Here is a 19,279-nt window from a genome sequence, read left to right on the forward strand (position 1 = left end):
GCCTAAATGTACAGTGTAACAATATCTAATATAAATTAACATCAAGCAGACAGATTGAACGATTGATAAACTTACTTTACAATACAGCCAAGTCTTATGGAAATATGTTGTCTTAGCACACGACTTTAATCATTAATTTTGTATTATAATGTAATAATAATAGCGTATTTAATAGGAAATAAAAATGATTTAAGAAATATGTCTATTATTACTCTTCTATGATTATTATTACGGTAATAGCATGTTTTTTTATCGACTTGGCATTTATTTAGTGACAACAATTTATACTTCACCGTTTGAGCAATCTGTCAACTTGGAAATTGTCTTGAGATTTCTAATTTATTAAGCAAGTAACATCTTATTTTCTGCACATTTTAAAATACACGATTCTGTTAAACGAAAAGTCAACAACATTCACAAAAAGCAATTTACATAATTATGACTTTATTTTCTCAGTTTTCAAGTCAATATTATATACTAAAGAGTTACTACATAACGGGACTAATTGTATTTAGCTTTGATTTTTTTTGTGTATTTGTTGCACTATCGAAGCGATTGTCTTTTTCATCACTTACTGAATGAACTCAGCAACTTGGTTCAACGGGACGATAGAAAAATAAACAAGACACGTTATTAATATACAGTACACAAGTCAACGCTGTTCCAGTAATAAAATAGAACGATAAAAACAGTACCTGCTAGAATAAGATTTAAATAAACGTATGCACGACGAAATTGGAGTAATTTTTTATTGATAACATTGTTAACGACCTACGACAATGGATTAAACCTGATTCAATTAATACACCTAATGCCGTTATTGGCATGAGATACGAATTAACATAGCAGGTATATTAATTTAACTAATGATAATATAAAGAAGATAACTAATAATAGACGTCGAAAAAGAAAATAACTTTGACATTGATTTAAATAGAACATATTTATAATGCAGATAATCTGATCCCACTAAAAAAATTCTAAAAGATCTGGGCTTACGAAATGCTTAATCTACCTGAAATTCCAGGGCCACAACTAAATTCAGGTCACAAGGTCATTTTCATAATATGTTTAGGAGGTGCGATTTATTATTTATATTATAAAATAAAAGCCATTTAAAATAAACCCCTATCAATCGTTACATATTTTTCAAAAAAGCATTTGGAAACGTGTTCAAATGTAATTATTGAAACAGTGATTACTTAATTTATTTCAAGTTTTTCTTTCTTTCTAACGTTAATTATTTTGTGATGATTTTTGTGGAAACATGGAAAAAAACTATGTAAGAATCCTTATCACGGGTGAAACCGGGTAGTAGATCATGTAATTGATCAATATTTTGTCGTAAATAACGTTTGAACATCTCTGAATTTGCTCAGTGCTTTTGTTAAAATCTGAGTGCCGCGGAGGAGCGCGAGCATTGATATTCGAAGCACTGCATTTTGAATTGTTTATATTGCACCAGGTCATCCTTGAACTTTCATTATTCTACAGGAAATCATAGGAAGTGCAAATAACGATTGATTTGAGCGCAAATGTTTGCTTTTGCACAAAATGACTTTTACTTTCAATGTTTGCAATTTAAATATCACAATAGTTTAAAAAATGAATGATACAACTATTGATCTTAATCAACCTTTGCACGGCCTTCTGAAACTCTGACTCTCAATAAAATAATATGCGATGACTTAAATTTTGAACTTCATCCAAACCTTTATGTTTTTGTGAAACAGCACGAGAGACCCAACCGTCTGAGCCAGACTATGGCATTAGGGATGCCTTGGGGTATGTTGTGAGGCTGAAGGTAGTGGGAAGGGGAAAGAGATCGGAAAGAGGAAGGTTGGGAAGCCTTATTTAGGCTTTGAACTGATCTTCCAAAAGTATATTTTTATCTTATTTTCCAATGCTATATTACACATGTATTATCCTTTATGTATTGTTTCTCACTTCGGGTTATTTATTAAACATATATTATCTTATTGAAACCTGACAAAATAAATATATTTTTCCTTTCCCTTCCTCGCTTCGAAAATATTCTCTTCATGGAGATGTCGCAGTTCCATCGGGTCCTGGCAGTTAGAAATCTTCCGCAGCATCATAAATCCCAATACCAGTATAAATTTGAAGAACGGTAATGTCTAGACAAAATCTCGTAATTTTCCTTTCACTCCTTGTCTAGTTTACTCTCTAATTGCACACCTAAGCTGGAGTATTTAAATTCTTATTATGTATACTTAAGTCTCATATTCCTCTTTATTTTAAGTCGGTAAGTAACTGGGACACAGACGAATATACGAACATGCTAATATTACTTTTGCCATCACGAAACAATACTCTTATCATACTTTATGGCACGTAAAATCCGAAGAAAGTTTATTATAAATTTATTCAAATAAATTCTCATTTTATGTTGAAAAGGTATTTTTTGCTATTTCATGTGTTATTACTTAGTCGTAAAAGTGTTCCGCCATTGTGTCAACGCGAAGAAAAGGGAAACCATTGCATAAGGCGACGGAGACGAATAACCGAAAGAGAAATTGTTCTTGACACACTACGGTTTTATTGACCTCCAGCGGCTCCAGAACTCTGTGTGGACCTTCCCATTGTGAACTGAGAACTGAAAACGTTACCAGCATACCGAGAAGCCTCCTAAAATCACGCTCAAAATACCACCGGAAATACCGTAACTTTATATAGAACACTCATCAAAAGTTTTTTTATAAAACACGTCAAAGTTTTTTCTAAACCTTACCACAATTGCTCCCTTTGTGTTTAGTGTACGCTTTTAAAGGGTTTAAATCTGCATTCTCTCCGTTCTCTGGACCATCTTCAAGGTACAGAAATGAATGAATGTGTTAATCTTCAATGAGCTTTATGATGTTTTGGAAAATCCACATTACGTGACGAAACAATGGAGCATAATGCAATTTTATTTATTGTTTCTCTTTACGAATCATTCTTTCTTCTTTTTGACAGTATTTTTTTAAAGATAAGCTTTATGGAGACCATATTTGGACTTAAAAATCCTTTTGACGGTATGTTTTCACAAATTTATGCTGAGGGTTTTATGAGAGGTTTCTCTGAAATTGTTCGTGGAGAGGTACAACCAAATTGTTTTTTTTTTTTTTTTGTGAATACTGCATAAAAGTCTCAACAGCTCCCAACCATCTGAAGGTGAGTCTATCCTAATGTCTGTCCCAATCGGGATATGTGGTGAGGTTGAAGCTAATGGGGAGGGTAAGGAGATGAAGAAGAGGAAGGTGGGGGATTACCTGGCTATTAAGATCTGGTCACCAAACTTGTGAAAGCCATTTCAAGCAACGTTTCAATTGTGAATGGTTGTCTTACACCAAGGCAAGGGCGATACATAATAAAATAATGGTTCCATGATAACTCAACACAGTGACTATTCAAAACACCTTTAAAAAGTGATGATAAATATTTTCCCACTCAACTGGTCGTTCCCGTCTAACGATATTGTAATTCCTAATTCTGATAAACCCCGCCCACTCTAACCCCTCCCCTCTCCTTCCACTTCTTCTTTCCAATTGTAATCTGTATTTAATATTGGTATATAATGAATTGATGTTAACAAAGTTATTTGTTTTTTAATAAAATAAAGTTTAATCAGATAACATTATTTTATCTATTTCCGTTGTATATCAATGCATATGTACACAATAAAATGTAAACATTATATTTATTTATTTATTGGGCAATTTGCATACCGCCGCTTTTGTGAGGTGTCACCTCTGGAAGGTGTATATGTAATCTAACATTAAACTTTATTAGATTAAAATAAATCAATTAAATTAAATCAAGATCAATAACTGTCAATTCTTATTATGCCTAAATTGAGCATGTTATTATTCATTAACTCCTTCCTGTTCCGTGTTTTAACAATATATACTCACCCTCTCTTTGTGAATGATCTAATATCTATCTATTAAATGTAGATTGATGTTAGTATCACTTAAAATGGGCGAAGCCCAACCAAGTGCCGCCCGCAGGGCCTAGCAGCAAAAACCCGCGGAGCAGTGCAAGATTTAACTGCATAAACATATACTACACATGTCTGTTGTAGTAAATGTTGTAGTGCAAGATTTAACTGCATAAAAATATATTACAAAAGTCTGTTGTAGTAAATGTTTGTTTCTTTCCAATTGTAATCTTTATTTAATTTTTGGCCTCGGAGTATACTTACTCCTGTTGAGGTGAACTTCGTTCATGAAACGTGTAGTGGTTGCATATAATAAAGTGATGTAAACAAAGTTATTTGTGTTTGTAATAAAGTTTAATAAGATAATATTATTTTATCTATTTCCGTTGTATATCAATGCATATGTACGCAATAAAATGTGAACATTATATTTATTTATTTATTGGACAATTTCTATAGCGCCGCTTTTGTGAGATATCACCTCAGGGGCGCTATATTGTAATAATCTATTAACCATATATATACTCACCCTCTCTCTGTGAATGACCTGATATGTACCTTTTAAATGTAACTGTTGTTAGTATCACTTAAACTGGGCGAAGCTCAACCAAGTGCCGCGGAGCGGGTTTTTAACTACTAGTAGTCAATTATCCCACGATCATTGAGGCCGTTTAGACGATATTAAATGATTTGAAACTTGTGATTTAAGAAATTCTGTGAGTACAACTTAGGGAATTAGGAATCTTATTTTAAAATTCTAAGAATACAACTTGAGGAATTAGGAATCTGCCTTTAAAATCATGTCAAGAGTTGTGACAATTTTATTAGTCGGTTCATTAAAAAAAATTCTAGGAATTTTTTTCAGGTAAATTTTTCATTTTAAATACATTTTTCAGTCGTAGTAGTGTGAAGTTTCGAAAGTATCTCTTTGTTGCAATGTTTAAAACGGTTTTTTTTATAATAATAACAAAGTTTATTCCAGGATGTAGCGAGGTTAGTTCAATATCGAATTCCCAATATTGATAGAATAAAATTTTAAAAATCTACGTTTTTTCTATTATACAGTTTTTTTTTTGGTTGATTATTGAACCTTCCTCCCCAGAGATTGGTTCTTAACCACTGTGATAAAATTTATTTTAAAACTTAAAAAACAAAATTATTTGACTGAGGATTGAACCTTCCTCCCAAGAGACTGACTAAAATGAGTGAACACCGCTATCATTTAGGCCAAATCCTAATTTGATGGTACCGAGATTTATGTCGTTTGTTATTCTGCTTTATTTTTTATAATGTCTTCCAATTTCCGAGAAATACGTGATTGTGTGTGAGTGCCTTCAAAATTCAATAGAATGCATTGTCATCGACCACAAGTGTATCTGTTGAGTTTTAGATCGATTCACTTCCACGATTCCATTTAATTCATTCTTTCATTTATTCATTCAATCAAGAAAACAAAATCGATATTTAAATAGATGTATTTAAAAATATAATAAAAATAAAAAATAAACTATGTAGGGCGCAGTCTTGAGTGAGCTCGGGTCCAGCGCTCACTCAGGTGTGGCGCTTGGTGCTGGAAAGCTGCGGTCACCACCGTGTTATTGGAAGCCATTAGACGCATCCTGGCTCCTGTGACCGAGTGTCTCATCAGGCCGGTGAATCATTCTTCATCTTCTCAAATAAAATTGAGTGGGTCGACACGTAAAATATGTGCAAGGTGTCGGTAAAGTCATCAGTATACCTACGTATATTTAACAACACCAGGACACTGGCTTATCAAGAGACTTCACAGTCTCGAAAATAAATATTTTGATTTGGGAGATATATTTCACCTTAAAACTAATCAATATAAATGTTGTTTATTTAATTACTTTTACTTTTTTCTACAAACTTAACACAAATAGAATGTGAATACCTTCTGCTATTTTTATTATATTGAACATCGGAACCGGTGAGTTGTGGAGCAAATAAAATTGTGTGAAATAGGGGTCGGTGTGATCGTTTAGGTTTTATATTACTTCTAAGTTTCTATTCTCATTTTTACCAATGTATTTTTTTTACACTAACCCCACACGGGAGTCCAAAATAATTCCCCTCTGGGCCTATGTCATCTTTTGGAATGCTGTGTGGAGGGTCTTTTTTAAGGATAAGGAAGGAGAGGAAGTTCTGGGAATGCGAAGAGTATGAGGGTTGGGTAGGAATCTACGGATCAGTGTGTCCAGAAGTGACGGACATACGAACGTTAACGTTGACGAGACTTGTCAATTAATAGCAAACTGGCTGTTATCGCAACATCTATCACTCAACACAAACAAAAGCCAAATTTTAAAATTTTGTCCAGTGCAAGCTACACCTATAAATATAAATGTAAACATTAATAATAATATTATCGAACCTTCCCAAACCTGTTCACTACTGGGAATAGAATTAGATATAAACATAAACTGGAAAGAACATGTCTCAAAAATTGTAGCAAAAATCAGTAGTTTTTCTTATGTTCTGGGTACCTTGAGATAAATATTAAACACCGAATCAGTAATAGCCGCATACTATGGTTATGTATATTCAATAATAAAATACGGTATTATTTTTTGGGGAAACTCGGTAAACGCTAAAGATGTTTTCATCATACAAAAGAGATGCATAAGAAAAATTACAAACTCTGATCGTTTAGATTCATGTAGACCTATGTTTAAAAATCTGAAAATTCTGACAGTCACAGACATATATATAATGGAGTTATGCATGTTAGTGCGATCATCTACAGACAAGTTCCCACTAAAAAACTCAACACATAAATATGCTACAAGGCTCACAGAAAACTTATTAATACCAAAAGCAAACAAAACTATATTCCAAAAAGGACCATACTACATGGCTATTAAAGTATATAACAACCTTCCACATAACATTAAACAAATACAAGATACACACAAATTCAAATCGTTACTAAACACTTTCCTTGTTAATAAATGTCACTACACGTTGAGCGAATACCTCACGTAAATGAAATGCCTTTTTTTATTGGTATATATATGTATTTTTTATTTTTTCATTTGTATATTGTTATTTTATCTGTATAAACATTGTAATTATTATAATAAAACAAATAATATTATATAAACATTGTAATTAAATAAATGTGGTTAGCTGGAAGAAATGGGATCTACCCATAAGCTACACCTTTTGTAATTTTTATTTTACAATAAATAATTTTTGATTTGATTTGATTTGAATATATCCCTCCCACTGCGGAACAAGGCGATGGGTCAAAAGACCAGTTGGAGAGGTCAAAGGGTCTCCCCAAACCAGTCTCCCGATCTGGCACTCCACGCAGCTGGTGGGTAGGCGCATCTTGAACACACCTCATCCGATGAACCCAGGAACCCCTGCTAAATCACCAAACGTATCGAACCACTTTGACCTATGGCAGAGATGTTGGTTATCCAGTAAATTATGTTTTCGTTGTTTACTTTTTTTCATTTATATATACATTTACTTACATTGTTTTATTTTTTAAGAATTTATAATAGTTCAGTGATACAAAGAACTTGCAAAATATAATGTAAAAGCCGACTTGGATGTGTAATAAATAAATATTGTATAGACGAGTAATAGTAACGTTGTTTTCAACGAATGTTGAACAAAAAATGCTTTTCATATAAAAAACCAGAAGCGGGCTTATTATATAAAAAACCAGAAATAGTCAATAACACTAGTAAACTGGTCATGAAAAGTTTTTTTCTAATTATTACCTTTGGTAAAATACTAGTTTTGTATGCCCTACTTAAAATGATTACTTTCAGGCTAAACACGAAGCTGTGTGAAAAGCTGTGAGCCAATATAAAATGGGCATACAAAATAATAACCCATTGTTATTTTCCTAGAACTGGCACTTTATGTAAATTATTTAAGATTTAAGTACCAATATATCGTGTGCGGTTACGCGGAATGCGGGGGCGGGTGCATTATTTGGCACTAGCAATTGCGTTTATTGCGTCATATCGAATATATTGCCTAGTTATTATAAACAACCAAATATAATTACACACCCTTCAAAAAGGTCGAAAAATACATTAAAAGTGGCCTAAGACGTGATGGCGAGTCTCCATAGCGTCGACTCCGAGACTAAAATTATTACAGCTTTGAAAAACTGAAAAAATATTCTGCAGTATTAATCTATCTGTTCTATTAGAAGAGACCATGAAGAAATTACTGAAATTTCATCCAGAGACATACTAAATTATCAATGGAAAAGGAAGGGTTGAAGTTTTCGTAGGATCAGGTACCGAAGGCGATGCCAGGCTACTTGAAGTCAAGTTCAGGGTTGATTAAGCCATATTCGGCCAAGAAGGTCTCGCAAAGCCACGTTATATGGAGGAGTCGTATTTTATCGATGGAACGGTATTTCTTTGGAGAAATTTTTTTTCCTATTTAAGAAATTGAGAATGCAATAAAATTATCACACATTTTTTTTTAAATAAATGACTCACTAAAATTTTGAAAATTAACAATTACAAAAAAATGTAATTGTATCACTAAAATATTGTAATTTCATCACCAAAATATTGTAATTGTATCATTAAAATATTGTTATTGTATCACTAAAATATTATTTGGTATCCAATCGCACTTCTTAGTATACATAAGCTATCTCGGGGAATTTATTATGCCTAGGTTTGCCTGTGCATATATAAAAAAGAGTATCTGTGGGTTTTTACTCAAATCTACAGTTTTATTCCGACATTGATGAAATTTTGCAAAGAGAAAGGTATATAATATGATACATAAGATTTCTATAAACCGCCCCATGGCCTTTTCCCACCCCATTAAAGGAAGGCAACGCCGGGCGGTTCAACTAGTTACGTATATAATTAAATGTGGGCTTTATACTTACGCAACTAGATTTCTTTGGTGTTGAATAATCGATATATTACACAGTTTATTAAATAAAATAAAAATACATACAAATCTTGCGATACCGTGACCTTGAAGTTACTACTCTGAAAGTGTACAATTACGAATGAAGTAAAAAGTAAATGGACGGGGTACAAGGAGAAACGTATGTGGAATTTAATCCTGTGCTCCTACCTTACTCTGCCCGTGTGAAGTGACGATTATTTGGTAAGTTAGTATGTTCAACATAAAATAAGCCATTAATCTCAGATGTTCGTTAACCGATATAAATAAAAACGGTAGTGACATAATTCAGTCATCGATATTGCAATCACATAATAATACGAATCATTCCCAGTAATATATTCCGGCGATGCGATCTGTCGGCTTTAGAAGACGCGGCCTTGGATGAATTTAACAGGATATGTGAAAAGCGTTTCTTATTTGCTTTTTCCACGGTTAATAGTGGACACACAGCCGCACAAACATTGATTTGCACATTTGTATGCCAAAGGAATAATCCTCTATTTCTGTATCTCCCACAGACGTGGTGCGGATGGAAGTTTGTAGAATGTACACCTATATTTCTGTAGACGCCAGAGTCAAGATAATAGTATATCACGTATGGCAGAAAACTATATTATACTCGAATGCTCTGGGGCGGATTTAGGGTGCTGGGGCCCGCAGGAGAAGATATTTTTTCAGACCTTGTAACAGCTGATTCTCATCCTGCAACACCCGATATCATAATCAGCTTTTGACGTTACACCAACTGTTCTTTATTGAAAATTGTGTCTCAATACAACAACTTCCCTCCAAGATAGGCTCAGATGATGTCCCGTTTCATATAAAGTAGTTCATATATAATTGAACCATGTTTTTACTTAAAACAGTGTTTTAATGTTTTTCCTTTTTTCCACTGTCCCATGTTTACCTTCCGTTCAAGTATTTCAGTGATTATGGGATTATCAGGAAACCGAACCAGTTGCAATTGGAAGTTAGGTGACTATAAATCCGCCCCTGCATGTTTCTGCCTTGATGACACTGTCAAAATTCCGGTAGTCGAAATACTGATAGATGATTAAAGTATTAGCATACAGACTAGTCGATGAAAATCCATTCTTTCCAAGGTCCTAGGAAACACAAATAAATTCCATGGTGAATTAAAAAAAAACGAATAGGTACATCTTCTTATCCTACTGCAATCTTAAACCAACATATGAATAAATCTCAAAATATCATGTGTACATTATGTAGCTACAATGTATTTTCATAGTGCAGGTACCAAGTTTTCTTCATACTTACCTACCAAAACGAAATTCCGCATGTGGTATGGTAATATATCAGATATTTTACGACTAAAATAATACTCTGAGTTGAAGTGGAAAAATACACCATGCCTACCAGTGGCTTTCAATAACTTCTTCCTGATATTATAGGCTACAAGAAAGCTAATCTCTAGAAGGAAATTAATAAATACATAAATAATGAAAAACAAATCTTAAAATACTGGTTCGATATAAACCTACCCACTTTAAAATAATGCAAAAAACTTTTATATTCCTTTCTCAATGTTGTATAATAAGATACAAGAAAAATGTTGCAAAACTGTCCGTAGTATGCACCTTTCCAAACCATACCACTGAAACAAAGTACCTCGCAATTATTGTAGACCATATATATAGTACAAGCACACAGTGAACTTATTTTTGAGAAGTTCTCTTAATTTTCGTAGAAATATTACACAAATTTGTAATGCCATTATAATATAGTAAATATTTGTTTTTTTTTAAGCTTTATTTAGATGTAAGCAAATTGCAACCATATTATAAATTTAAATAAATAATTTGTCAATAATAGCAATTTTTTCTCCGGAAAGCTGTAATTTTATAGAAAAGTATGCCAGAACAAATTTTAAGAAGTTCAGTACGTCACTGCTATCTAAACTTTTCAACAAAAAATATTATTTTTATGAGTATGAATGAAAAATATGAATATATATGTAATACGATTTCATTTTAAGTTATTTTAGATGCATTGAACATTCTTGTACGTACGACGCATAAAAAAATCTGTGAAGTTTAATTTGCATTGATTATGGATGTAGGTACATGCTTAATCTGCAATGTAATACTAACGTGCCCCATTAGAAATAAGTTGTTTTCTTCAATTACCACACACAAGAGTTAGGAGCCAGTGGCAGAGTATGGCTCCCCTGATTGAGGAATATTGTAAAGTAGAAAGAAAAGGGTGGAAATGAGAAGGAAAGAAGTTTAAACGTTCTAAAATTTAGATGAAGTAACTTAACATGGCTTATGCCATAGCAAGCAAGTAGTATTCTCTCACCAATGCGATACAAAATACAGTGAATCATTCACTGTGTCAAGTTTAATTTTATTTATTTCATTCGTGGGTGGAACGATAGAGTCCTAATGTGTCACCCAAATGCGCATTCCAACCCACGATATTAAATGTGTGAACCTACAGTATACAGTACACCTTCTTTTCACCATAATACTATTTCACTGGGAAGCCGCAACACCTTTTTCAATAAACTCTGATTTACATACCTATCGGTAGACACTGAAATGGGAAAAAATCTCATGTAATCTACAAAATCAATCCGTACACTGAACACTTCTCCAGGTGTTAATCCCTGAACCTCCATTATCAGAACAAAATACAGTAAACAGACATATGTTTCACAATAATATAGGGGAATTTTGCTCCTATCGGAGGATAAAAGCAATTTTACACCTCAACACTAAACAACGCAAAGCGGAATAAAGATGTATGACGACTATATCATTCGCGAAGATTTCTCGTCCATGACCATGCTGCTATTACTTCTTCTGCAGCGTACCATTCCCTGTACATTCCCTGTTAATCACTAAAAGCACTGAGAATTAAATTGAATTAGCCCCACGAATAGTCTAATTACTAATCTAGGACACCACTCCTACGTAACTCAAAAGTTTTTATTTTGTGTATTACAGATTTATATAATCCCATTACAATACACTTGACATAAATTGCAATAACATATTCAGTATATGCCTGAAATGACTCTTGAAAACTTCAAGGCCAATGCTGAAAATGTGAAGAGACCTGGAGATTTAATTTAGCAACACCATACCTCTTGTCATGCTAACATGCTGGGGCCAACCTGAAAATCTGCAGGAAAATCAAATATTTGGGGCATTTCATCACCGATGACCTAAATGATAGAAATGAAATAGAACGCCAAAGAAGAGAAAATTAATCCATAATCGTCTCCGTGGTCGAGGGGTAAGGGTTTCGATTAGCAATCCGAAGGTCGCGGGTTCAAATCCCGGCGTGCGAAAATATTTTTTTTGTATTAATTTGTGTTGAAAATGTATTCATTTAAAATAATATATAGATTTAATTGCGGTACGTTCCAGAGTGGGAGATACTCTTAGTATCCCCCCGGTGTAAGACTACTATTCAAAATTTAAACGGTGCTTGAAATGGCTTTAGCCGTATTTGGTGACCCGATCTGAATAGCCAGGTACTTCTGCACCTTCCTCTTCCCTATTTACTTCCTCTACCTTCAGCTACCTTCAGAGTCACAACATACCCCAATTGGTGACGTCACAGTCTCACCGGTTCTATTCAGTTCGGAATCTTTTGCGGTATTCACATAAAAAACAAAAATGTTATAAATCAAATTTATATTTTAAACATAATTCAGAAAACGTATACGATCTAATCTTCTAATAATGAGATATGTAATACACACAGACATAGGAATTAATAGACGAGAAGATAATGGCGAGGGGTAAAATCAACTGTTGAAGAACGAAGGGGGTAAAGCTGACTGTGATTCGTCAATAAATCAATCTGACAGTAAATAGGCATCTCGCATTATAATATCACCATTTTGTTCTTAAAAGTAAAATCTGCTTTTGAATGAATAGACATTTTTACATGGGAGCGCAAATTACTCGCCACGTTATGAACAAATTTGCGAAGTCCAAATTCGGCAAAAAATTTCTTCTATTTTCAGAGTCGAATATTTCGTTTAAGTATTTAGTTAAGACACTTTTATAAATGTTCATAATTTACTTCCCAGCAACCAACCAGCTATGTGTTTCGCGACCAGACGTTTCTCGATGTGATAGTATATGTTTCTACAACTGATCCATATTATACGATGTGAATATGCTTAAAATAAAGTAAAATAATGCTTATATATGGAATGTAATACGACAATTGGGTTTATTCTCTTTTTCACATCTATTTTTACAAGTTTTCATAGCACAAGTCAACATTTTGCCGTGTTATTTCGTAAAATGAACCGATGATGCCTCGACCATAGTTCGCACAAGAATGATGACGTCACGTTTTCAAATTTCACTTGAGGCCATACGCGAGCACAGCCGGCTCCAATGGAACCGGTATGGGGAGTGGGGATAATACGCTTTTAATCACTTAAGGCAAGTCTACTAATATTCATATGTCTATGGTAATACATAATGATGAATATTGAATTTTTTTATTGAATTCGTAGAAATGCTCCAGGTTTGTCAACTGTAAAGCTCTGAACACAATATCACTGATTAAATCTGTATTATATTTTAAATGTACCTATGCAATATGCATTCCTTAACATAAATGTAAGTGATCCCGGTTGTTTGGTATGAAGCTTCAGAAATCATTCACAAAATAGTAACATTTCAATCTTTAAAGAAGAAAAACATGTAATTTTTGCTTGTGTGTTGTGTTTACAGAGATAAAATAATTTTGTACTATGGCTGTAATCAATTTGACGGAAGACTAGTTGAATTTGCAAGCAGAAAAGTATGTTCACAAGTTTATTTTATGACAATGCACGTTTAGTTTAAAGTGCAAACCAATGCACTATTGATGTTGATTGATTCACCTGACAAACGATCCTTCGACGAAAGCAATATTAATTATGCAACTATGGAGGGTATTGGAGATTTGTCAATCTATAATAAAGAGTTTATTGTTTACGGGTAGGTGCATGGAGAGTTATGAATATTTTACTGTTAACAGGTACTAAATTATATTTAAACAATCCTGATGAAATATAACCACTTACAATAATGTTAACTCACTTGGATAAAAGCTCGTCTTAGGCACTGTGCCTACTTATGCAAACAAATAATAGCATTCTTAATTTTTTAGATTCTTACCACTTACTCACAAAAAACAAAAAATATCAATATATATTCAAAGCGTTCATAAAAATGGATCTGGGACACAGGGAGACATGAAATTGATAAAACTTTGCAACCAAACATAGACTGATTGAAGATAAATAAAATAAATTAAATATTACATTAGATTAGATTATGAGTTTAATAATAAAATATAAAAAATGCTGAAAATGTAAAACCCCTGTACCTATTTACTGACTTTTGTGAAAAAAGTATATACTAATCAAAATTAGACATTAATAGCTTTGCAGTTAGCGAAATGAGGAACTAACAAACGAATGAACTATTTCATAAATCGACAGATATATTTGTAATTTTAAACAGGGTGAAAGAATGCTCGGTAGGTGAGGTTACCTGAGAAACTATTTTAGGTCTCACCTGTCTTCACCGAAAGCAAGAAGCATATGCGCAATTACATATAAAAATAATATGTAATTGCGCAAATTCTTTAATTTCACTGATAAATCCACAAAAATAAATATTTACATATTACATATTTTATAACAGCTTTGACATAGATTTTGACACCTGGTTCACCTGGCATGAGTTACCTTCGTTAGCAGCGATTTAAAAAACGTCTCAAGTATGTACCCAACTAAGAGATTACTTTTGCAATACGCAAACAATGTTTTTTTAAATCAAATCTTTGGACTATTCCCAAAGCCGCGCGTATGCTAATTTCGCACACATGGAAGACTGTAAGACCGTACCTATCAGGGTACTTGTGATGGTACGCATATCTGAAACTGAGGTTGGATCACTTATGCGACATGGCACTTGGGAAGGGGGTACACAATGTAAACAAATCCGTCCCATATAAATATGGTCGGGACCTCATTGCGTTCATGTTGTCATATAAGTGCACACGTCAAGTCATCAGTTAAAGCTAGTTCAGTCCTTGCGAATAATCAGAATGTGGATTTCCGGATTAGCCTTGTTGTGCTGCGGTGTCGTGCTGGGCTCTGCCGCACCCCAGGGGCAGGTGGAGGGTTCTGAACCCACCCCTATTCCTATCGTCTCGCAAGCGGAGGAGTCAGAACCTAATGGAGCCTATAAATTCAGGTGAATATCTTATATAGATTAACAAAAATATGACATCGTTGATTTAACTAGTAGTTCTGATAACAGCGGACATAACATCTAAAAAAAAGTTTTTTTTCTCTTATTTAATAAATCAAAACCAATATTATCTCTTAACTTAAATTTTAAATTTAAGTTAAAATAATTAGAAATTAAATTTTCGCTAACGTAAATCAGTCCACTTTCTAGTCAAAGTCTAGAATCTAGTTAATGTATGACTTGCTTGAATAAAAAAATTGATGCAACAGATTTTCCAAACCTTTATTTTTGATTGCCTATGTCTTATTTACCTATCTATATATTTATATTCTAATTACGTTCTAATCACTTGTGGAATTAAAATATATTATTCTTCCATCTCTATTTTCTAAATTGTAATTTCTCGTTATATTTATGCTTTAGTGTTATAATTTTAACTGTAAAATTAACAGCTCTCACCGAGTTTTACAGCAAAGAATAAATAAATATTAAAAATGTCAAGGTAGATTCAATGGACTAAACTTAGCACAGAATCGCCAGGTGAGGAGGACGACAAACATTTTCTTGAACAGTATAACTTATTATATTATTGTAAATAAACTATTGAAAAATCCTGAAACGGTTTACATGGATTTATGAAAAAAAAATCTTAAAAATTTAATTAAAAATGTAAAAATTTTATCATCACTTTACATTTATTTGTATTGACCTTACAATGTTACAAAAGGTACAACAGAGTACCAATCTATTTTATTTTAAAACGGTTCAAGTTTTGAAAATTATATTCAATAATAAATAATGTAAAAAATTATTACAAGCAATAACTGAAAAACTCATACAAATTGAAAAAATCTTTTGGAAAAAAATAAAAGTCACCCATGGGAATTGAACCCGCAGCCTTCCGACTGCCAATCAGCTGCTCTACCATTGCGCTACGTCCTAATGTTAATTTAAAAGTGAGCAGCATTTATTTTTCTTAGAAGATTTTTTCAATTTGTGTAGGTGTTTCAGGCTAATAATTATTGCTTTTAATAATTTGTTATCATTTGTCCTTTGTATAAATACATTGTCTATAAACATTATTTATCGTTATTATTTTTTTTTAAATTATGTATGTAGATGTATCTCCAAAGCAGCTTAATTTTTTTACATTTGAAATTATTTTCTCCACATCACTATTTTTTCTTTATCTTGCTCACCATATATACACCCACATAGTGCATAAATGCATGCAACTCCATATTCATAAAAAAAATTCTAGAAGTGGCGAACGATTTTTTTAAATAAATTTCAAATGAGAAATATTTCAATGATTTTCATTTGCCTTAACCTTTTTCATTGGTTTATTCGAATCATTTATTTAAATGTAATATTTATCGTTAAAATAAAAATAAAATACTTAAATTGGTATTATCTTGTATGACTTTTTTTAAATCTCAAAATGTTAAATCTCACACTGAGTGTACTGAATTTCACGAACCGTAAAGAAAAGATAAAATTGTATTTTTTTTTTCAAAACTAGAGACTGACTAGAGAGTGAGTTATTATAAGTAGATACAATTAATTTCAGCTACGAGTCTGGAAACGGAATCAAAGTGGAAGAGTCTAGCTTCAGCAAGCTGGTACCCTTCGTGAGGACCGCAGAAAACGCCAACTTGAAGGACGCACCTGCAAATGAGGAAGTCCACGTCCAGCAGGGATCGTACAGCTATACCGCTCCCGACGGCACCCTCATCAGCCTCAAGTAAGCAATCACCCAACCCATGCAATAGCATCAAACCAGTGGCGTACTTGAAATTATTATTTTTTTTTATTCTGTTCACCTTAACAGTAATATAGCTTATGTATATAAGCAATCTGACTTAACTCTTAAAAACCTATTCCTTGAAAACACGTATGAAATACAAAGAGAGGTGTTAAGTTTCGATGGTCAAACAAGCAAATAGTTCAAAGTGGATAAACAAATAAACTTAAGTTATCAGAATCATCACCATGACTAACATTACACACAGTAGTCTCAAAAGGCATGTCAAATCAAACTCTTCTCGAGAAGTACCATTCCTCCAAAACCGAATCCAATCGCTTTATTACTGAGTCGTGAAACCAGCGTCATTATTAGGCTTAGAATGATAGTTGCTCATGAAGAAATCGATATAGTATTGACTTTATTTTCTTTAATGATGTTCAGCGGAAAAGACACAGCCACCAGCTGCACCGCACCTATGCTTTGGTTCCTAGCCATTGCTCTAAGTCCTCGAAAGAATTTCAATCCTGCTACAATCTTCTTTTCGCCGGTGTGAAAGTCAGCCACCTCTTCCTCGATCTGCCTTTTGGTCACTTACACTGGCCATCCATTAAGAAGATTTTTTTTCTGGTGATGAATATATTCGTTTCTTTTTAGAAAAATACCAAAAGTATTCACAGTCTTCAACATCTGATTTCTTTTTTGCTTTTCAACTATGATGTCACTGTCACATTTAGGTATATTGCCGACGAGAACGGATTCCAGCCCATTGGTGACCACATCCCAACTTCTCCTCCCATCCCAGAAGCCATCGCAAGGAGCCTCGCCCTTCAAGCCGTCAACCAGGATGTGGAATCCATCCAAGCCTCCGAGGTAGTGGAGAAGATCGCTGAAGCCCCTGAAGCCGCCATCCCTAATATTGAAATAATCACTAACGCCTAATTTAATGCCATGTTTGTATTGGTTTACAATAATTAAGCCATTATTACTATGTTTCTCCAAATCAGTCAAATTTATAAAATGTTTTTAAAGCTTCGTAAATTCAAACCTACTTCAACGCCAACAATGTATGTGTTGTAAAAGGTATTGACTAAGTTTTATTATTTAATATAAGTTTTACAAAATGTTGATATAATAACTTCACTGCCTTACAATAAGTCGTGTTTGATATTTTTAAATATAATTTTATGTATAGTGACTCGTATGTAGTATAGTTGTCGCGTTCATGATAAGAACTTTTAAGGTAATTCTCTGAATTTTCATTCTTCATAAAGTTATTTGTCCCGTATACCATTTTTTTATATTATATTAATGATAAAATAAAATGCATTTATATACCTTCATAAAAAAATATTTGTATGGACATATTGTTCACCGGGGGTATCTTGTACCTACCTTCACCAGAAATCTCTATTGTGATTATATATATTATGTAATATGAATTGATGTATAATGTTACAAAAATAAATCTTTTTTATAAAAATAACTTGTGACATGTGTTTGTGAAGTTTTTTTTAAGGTCTGTGTTATAATACCATAGACATCCAAATTAATAGACTTGCCCTAACATGAAATTCGGGTATCATATCGATAAGCTGGAGGCAAACCACGTGATCACGTTCAAGAATGCTTTGAATAAACTATGACCTTAGTCGTACATTGACAGCCGAAAAGCGCTCATTAAAATAACCAGACCATACGCAGAAAACTAAAGTTTGCCAAAGTAAGGCAAAGGTTTACAGCATTGTCCATTGGCTTTATTAGGCAGGAACGAATGTTCCGCCTTAAACGAATCGCCTGGCGTAGCGACACAAAAAATGAGTGAAGTGCGTATATTTTAACACATTTGTTAAAGTGTCTAACTAAATAGTGCAACAAAATTTACCTGATTGGCTCGTCTATTAATTTGAATGTCTAAAGGGTCGTCAGAAGTGGATAAGGCACAGGTAGATAGAAGAAGAAGTCGAGGACACCCCAAAAAGATATCACACGAACAAGTGAATCAAATTCTGTCAAGAGTCGGAATATAAGAATAGTAATAAGCAAGGATGGTTTACCAAACAGACTTGTTTAGAAAATAATTAAAATTAAAATGTTTACTGTTAGCATTTGCAAATTTGCAAATCTATAACCATGTCAAATTAGAATTATTTTTAGAAAGCCGGTATTGATTAGTGCACTTCACAAAGAGACTATCGATCAATATGCATTATGCGAAAACATGTTCCGCGTTAGCACGGTCTGTCCCGGAGCGCATAATGCAACGGAGATTAGCACTGACATATTTATGGCATTATTACCGGCGGCCGCCCCCCGAACCCCGCGCCCCGCGGCCGCGCAGATACGCGCCAAAGCCGGGCCTTTTGTTTCGGGTGTCAATCAATACACAATACACGATCTCCGTGTAATTTAAACACTATTTAGTACATTTCTGGCTGG

General features: G+C 33.4%; 1 protein-coding gene across 1 annotated transcript; it reads left to right on the top strand.

Moving 5' to 3' along the window:
- Positions 1–14,871: 14,871 nt before the first annotated feature.
- Positions 14,872–18,326, top strand: LOC149426770 (endocuticle structural glycoprotein SgAbd-4-like). Its single transcript, XM_089633115.1, has 3 exons — positions 14,872–15,099; positions 16,667–16,840; positions 17,578–18,326. The coding sequence occupies exons 1-3, from the start codon at positions 14,951–14,953 to the stop codon at positions 17,780–17,782; spliced, it is 528 nt and encodes a 175-aa protein (XP_089489241.1). The 5' UTR covers positions 14,872–14,950; the 3' UTR covers positions 17,783–18,326.
- The last annotated feature ends 953 nt before the right edge of the window (positions 18,327–19,279 follow it).

The sequence above is a fragment of the Hesperophylax consimilis genome, chromosome 1 (genome assembly GCF_061612785.1).
Source record: "Hesperophylax consimilis isolate HC1 chromosome 1, BYU_Hcon_1.0, whole genome shotgun sequence".
NCBI classification, from domain to species: domain Eukaryota; kingdom Metazoa; phylum Arthropoda; class Insecta; order Trichoptera; family Limnephilidae; genus Hesperophylax; species Hesperophylax consimilis.

Excerpts from the sequence above, each read along its gene's own strand:
- LOC149426770 (XM_089633115.1), top strand. The coding sequence starts at position 14,951 with ATGTGGATTTCCGGATTAGCCTTGTTGTGCTGCGGTGTCGTGCTGGGC. Across the intron at positions 15,100-16,666 it reads AATGGAGCCTATAAATTCAG|CTACGAGTCTGGAAACGGAA; the intron begins GTGAATATCTTA and ends AATTAATTTCAG. Across the intron at positions 16,841-17,577 it reads GGCACCCTCATCAGCCTCAA|GTATATTGCCGACGAGAACG; the intron begins GTAAGCAATCAC and ends TGTCACATTTAG.